General features: G+C 43.1%; 1 protein-coding gene across 1 annotated transcript in view; it reads right to left on the reverse strand.

Annotated features, from left to right (window-relative positions):
• LOC103264178 (exostosin-2-like) overlaps window positions 1-6,344 on the reverse strand; it is a 137,364-nt gene that overhangs the window by 44,981 nt on the left and 86,039 nt on the right. The window contains 1 exon segment of the mRNA XM_021714323.1: window positions 3,992-4,181. Within this exon segment, the coding sequence (XP_021569998.1) occupies window positions 3,992-4,181 (190 nt within the window).

A 6,344-nucleotide genomic window follows, 5' to 3' on the forward strand; every position in this document is an offset into this window, starting at 1 on the left:
CTCGAATCCCTGGACTCAGGCAATCCTCTTGCTTCAACCTCCCAAAGTGCTGGGATTACAGGTTTGAGCCACCGCACACCCAGCTTGAGTAGGCTCCCACTCTGTCGCCCAGCCTAGAGCAGTGGCACGATCATGGCTCACCACAGCCTCGACTGATGGGCTCTGGTGATCCGTCCACCTCAGCCTTCCGAGAAGCTGAACTGCAGGCACACACCACCACGCCTGGCTTACTTTTTACTTTTTGTAGAGATGAGGTCTTGCTCTGTTATCCAGGCTGGTCTCAAACTCCAAGGCTAAAGCAGTCCTCCTGATTTGACCTACCAACGTGCAGGGATTACAGGTGTAAACCACCACACCCAAGCATTTTTCTTATTTTTGTAAAATGGGATAACAGCTTTCCTGCAGGCTTGACATATGAACTAGAGATAATATGTGTAGAGCACTTAGCACAGTTCCTATTCCTAGGGTTACAAAGGCATACAATACATGGTCATAATAACATCGTATCATTATAATCTTCAAAAGTGGACTTCTTTAAAAGTCCTGTGAACTTCACTTCTCTACTGATAATCTGCAGAGGTCTAGACAAAAGGACACTGGGCTGACCCTCCAGGATATAGACGGAAGCAATGACACAGCTAGAAGTCTTCAGGCTTGAATTCTATTGCTTAGCCTAGACGGGGTCTTTTTTCCTTATTCCTGTAAATTCTACATGAAACAGCATGCCCTTATATCTTGTGTCTCATCCTGTAAATTTTGTACCAGACAAAATAGAAATGTCACCTTCCATGCACACAAAGTAACCTGAAAATATGATTTTTCAAACACATTGCTGAATTTATGAAAAATAAACAGCTGAGTCGGGTGACCTGGTAACTTCACAGTATATGCTTTTAGTCCAGTTCAAAGGAGAAAAAGAACTCCTGTGTCCAGGATTTTTTAAAACTATATTGATTAACAGTTTTCTCCATGTCGGATGCCAAGAGAGATGTGCGCAAAGAGATTTCTCCAACTTGGCAAAGGTCCTGCACCATATTCAGGCTGACTGAAGATGTCTCCAAGACCATCGTGACAATCACTATTATAAACACAGCCACAGGTCCACAAACTGCGTTACCAAATTATCTCTGTGCAAACCGTAACCCACTTCAGAAGTGCCTGTGCTGCCCGGGACACAGCTGGTCCCACAGCCCTAACTCTCCACAGTCCCAGAATTCAGCTCCAAAGGAAGGCAGCTGCTGCTGCTACTCCCGTTGGCCATCTTGGGAATGGTCAGCCCCACCTTCTGGGTTGACCCTTCCTCCGCGCCCAGCCATCCCTCCTGGACAATGCAAGTCACAATCTGAAGCTGAGGATGTCAATCCAAACTTAAAACCGCAATCAGTTACAAAGGGAGATGGAAATGTACAGGACAACAACTTCCTCCAGACAGAGGCCAAGGCCAGGCCAAATAACCTCTGTATCCATCGGGTTCAAAAATTAAAGAACTGTGGAGAGAGAAGGCAGTAGCCTGACTTTCTTTCTGACATGGCTCAAAACCAGTGTGATGAAAGCTCACTGGAAACTTTTATTGCCTAGTCTAGGTATTTACTTAAACTTCAAACCTAGCAATTTAGACTTAAATGTAACCAAAAGAAAAAAGTATTTGGTTGAGTTGGAGAATGAAAAAAAAAAAGTGGGAGGGGGAGCAGATTCTGCCTGCACAAATCCTCCTAGCAGCCGACATGTTAACCACAATATTTATTTTAGTAAATGTAGAGAAAGTGAAAAACATCACTTTCACCTCTAATATTTCAAAGTCTTGGACTTGCTTTAAAAAAAATTTACACGCGCACGCACACACACGCACGTTACTAATGCTGTATGTGAAAAATCAGATGCATTTGCTGGCATGAGGACCAGAGCTGACAGCCTCATTTACCAACTGAACAACACCCCACAGAAGATTAAACATGGTTCATGTTCTCCCCAGGCAACTACACTGCCAGAGTCAGAACCCTGACCTACAAACCACAGTTAGAAAAAAGTCAGTCCAGGCGCTACATGTGTCAAAATTAGGGCCCCATCAGTTAAGGGCTCTCTTTCCTCCCTAGAGTCAAAATATTTAAAAAATAAACTAAACTCTTGGTCATAAAATTAACCACTACATTTTAGTAGGGTCTACCAAAAATTAAAACTGAACACCCAGCTTCAAAACCCGAGCCGATGCTACTGCCTTTAGTTTCACCAGGGTAGAGGCTTAGATCAAGAAGAAAAAACATTTTCTCCTTTCTCATAGTTTGCAATGATAACTGCCCAAAAGAAGTGACCCAAATTCACAATGGGTAATTCACCCTGCCCAAAGTACTAACCAGAGTGTATGTGGAGAAAACCCTTTTGCACTTAGCACCAGAAACTGCAACTCTGCCTTTCTGGGCAGGCCTGCAGGAGCGACCGAGAGCCTCTCCCTGAAAGCTGGTGGCCTTTGTAAATGGGAGCAGATTCACGCTTGTGAATGCAGCGTGACATAACGGGCTATTCCAGACCCGGTGAGAGGCTCACTGCCCTCCTTAGAACACAACCCATCCTCTATAAGTGAAGGGACTAACACGCAACGCACTTGCCCACCTATTCACTTCCCTCCGGAGAAAGGCAGTTGGCAGAGGCCTCTCCATGTTCCCTCCCTCACAGCTCCTTGGACTTTTCTCTGCCTTTTCCCTCCTTCCTGTATCTCCATCTTCCCTTCTTAGGTGATGCCAACACCTCCTTTTTCTTATACTCCTTTCCTTCTCCTTTACTAAGAATTGAATAAACAAAATTTAAACATCCAGAAAACTGGCCATATTATAGTGTTAAGGGAAAAAAATACTAGCTAGTTAATTTTTTAAAAAAACAAATATGTTCTGGGTCATAATATAGGATTTTCATTTAAAATAGCGATTTTATTTAATCAAACTGTGGCTCCCTAAATCTAAAAGGAAAGGAACAAAAATTCCAGGAAGGAAAATGTTTAAATGTCTCAGGAGAAACAAAAGATTTTTCTTGAGGAAATTCTAATTGGCCTAACAGAGCAGGGCCGTGGTCTTCTTCCAGCCTAGACGGCAGATCTACCACTAGTAGTCTCCAGGGTTGGCTATCCAACTTCAGTATAACCAATTAAAAGGGACCAGCCATAAAAAGTGCAGCTACTACTGCCAGGCCATAAACTAGACCTTATCGGTGACAGAGGTGCACATTACAAACTTCAAACTCATTCCTCGCTCTAATCCATCAGAAACTCCCTGGCTTTAATAGGCTATAAATGGCAGAGGCTTTGAAGTCCCTGGGATTAGGATCAGTAACAGACAGAGTGAATGAGAAACTAAATGCAGGCGGAACACACTCTATGGGTCCCGAATTAAAAACAAATCCAATTAATCAAACAGTCCTCAACCCTAGCTGCCAGCCAGCGGATTACAGGGGTGGCCAAGGCCAGGAACAAAGTGATTAAGGATGAACTAATGGGAGCTTCCAATGCTTGCTCCCTGTAAGGACTGACGTGAAGTCTGGACAGGGTATGCTTTGCTACTGACTTTCCCAATCAGAGGTGAGGCCATACTTTTTCTGTGAAGGAAAGCACAGTATTAGAGCAGAGATAAGAAAGGAGAAAACGAACGCCTTTTAAACTGAGTCTTCATGCAGACACACCAGCCGGGATGGCTGAGGGAAGCTGAGATCTGTTTTCCCTAGGCTGATGGCCTTTGATGCTACTGATTCCTAAGCCCTCAAACTCGTGTGGCTACAGAGTATGCTGGGGCTCAGAGTTAGACAGGCCACCCTACCTGAATGAGAAGACTAAGAACACTGGGGTCATGCTGCTGCAGAAATGGCACTGTTGTTGAGAAAGCAGGAAAATTCATTTAAAACAAAGGATGCGAATCAGTTGGCCATCCAAAAATCAACCCAGCTGAGAGGGACGCTGAAGTCCAAACCAGGCCCTCTCCCAAGCACACAACTTCCTCAGTCATCTTACCTTCTGGAGGGCTCTTATGCTGATTATTCCAGACGACTGGCAGCTTGGATAGGCTGGGCACCTTGGACACCTCAGTGACAACCCGGAAGAGACTCTCCACGCGGTCACAGGTGAGGACGATGGCGGTGAACCCCTGAGACTGCGGTGGGATCAGCAGGAGGAAGAGTGGGCTGCTCACGCTGCCCCACTTCTGCGAGAGAACAGATTCACAGGTCAGAGCAGCAGCTGCAACAGTGTGGCTTAGCCAATCTCGTCTGCAGAGCCGACTGTGGCAGGCCTGGTGGCTTCTGCCACAACCAGTCCTAGAGCCAAGCAATGGTTCAAAGTCTTCTCCTCCTCAAAATTTGCAAAGGCTCCCTTTAATTAAGTTGGGCTCCGGTGCCACTGAAAAAGGAGCTGACAATTTTTGCAGCTGAGAAGAGAGTTCTAGTTAAACATGACACATGAAAAGCATGCCTCCTGGATGGCGGGAGCCTTCTTCCCCCTTCAGTGCTCAAAGCACTCCCCTCCAGGCAGAAAGCTGGCCCTCACACAAAGAACTGCTGGTCAGCTTGTTAGGACCTCCCTCTTAATCACGAACAGATTCCAGAACCACAGACATTTCAAAAGCATCTTCTGCATGAGTGACAGAAAGCAAATGAACAAAGAAAAAAAGGAACTCAGAAGAAACAGAGACACTAGAAACAGCAGAAGGAAATTAAAACAGCATCAACAACAAATTGTGTCCTCAAGGAGATAAGATTTTTCATCCTTGAAATGAAAACAAATTTCTATTTTTGTTTAAAAAGATCTATTGAAGAAGTAAAAGAACTCTTGGACATTAAAAACATGAGAGTTTAACATTTTTTTTAAAGGGTAAGATTGCAAAATAAAGATGATAAAATACTCCAGACTGGTAAACAAAGAGACAGAGATAAAAAGTAGGATAGAAAAGAGGAGAAAATCTAGGAGGTCCAACATCCATCTAATAGGAGGTTCCAGAAAAAGAAAACACAGAATATGGAAGAAGTGAATCTACTCAAGAATTAACATGTTCTCAGTACAAAAGTCATGACAGGCATGAATTTTCAGATTTGAGGAATCAGTAAGTAGCCAGCACAGTGAATTCTAAAAAAGATAAAAGATCAAATAAAAACAAAAAAGAAGCACAGTTTGTGGATGTAGGTGATAAGTATGTGAGTTCATTGGGCAAATCTTAAAACTTTTCTGTAAGTGTGAACTTTCTCAAAACAAAGTTTAAAAGGTAATGAAAGAAATTCAATCTCTCTGCCATCATTAAAATATTAAATAATTTCAATGCAGCAATGTAAGTAAAATATTTTGGCACTGATACTAAGAAAAGATTATTAAAATGTTCTTATATTTTTTACAAGTTTTATTGGGATATAATTTATATACCACACAATCCACCCATTTAAAGAGTACAATGGTTTTGGGTATATTACATTAATTTTTAAAAACTGTGTTAAAAATATCTACAAAAAGAAATATGCCATTTTAACCATTTTAAATGGACAATTGAGTGGTATTAATGATGACACACATTCATGTTATCATGGGAAAAGCTCAGGACCGAACTCCGTCTCTCCTAGAAGGTATGAAATGTTCTCTCCGTTATTCTGGCTGCCTTATACTTCCTTGAAGCCTTTTTCACTCTGGGATTCCTAAGGTCCCCTATCAGCTCACCCATAACACTGATGGCCACCCATCACCACATATATGACAACAGCTGTTTGCCAGATGTAACCGTGCGGGATAGGAAATGTACACAAACACATGGAATACACATGGGATGGGAACTCAGGGAGAGTGAATGGGATTCCTGGAGTCCTAATGTAATCAGGATATTAAAACCAAAATGTCCACAACATGCTATAATTAGATTTCACAACTAAGAGGCACAATAGGAAAGACCACCTTCTCAATGTTGACCTTCGTGTCCATGACATCAAACTGTGACATTAACCTGTCTTAGGAAGGTGCCCGAATTTTAGTGTTTGTACCCTGTCATCTGATTATGTTTCTAGAAACCCTTTTGCATTTTCTCTCCCAGACTGCCTTCTTCATCCCCTCCTGCCTTTCAAGGAAACCAGAGTCAGTGAGTAGCCCTATACTCAAGGGCACTGTAGACCTCCCAGGATGTTTCACGGTCTAGCTGCCATCACCAAGCCCAACCCTCTCGCCTACTCCTCTCAGCACAATACTCACTAGTGCTCACTTGAAAAACACCATTTTAAATGGAAAGCAGACAAAAAAATCTTTTTAAAAAGTGTATATAAGCCGGGCTCGTGGCTCAGCCTGTAATCCCAGTACTTTGGGAGGCTGAGGTGAGTGGATTGCCTGAGCCCACGGG

The sequence above is a fragment of the Carlito syrichta genome, unplaced genomic scaffold (assembly GCF_000164805.1).
Source record: "Carlito syrichta isolate Samal-C Ts95f unplaced genomic scaffold, Tarsius_syrichta-2.0.1 Scaffold305622, whole genome shotgun sequence".
NCBI lineage: Eukaryota > Metazoa > Chordata > Mammalia > Primates > Tarsiidae > Carlito > Carlito syrichta.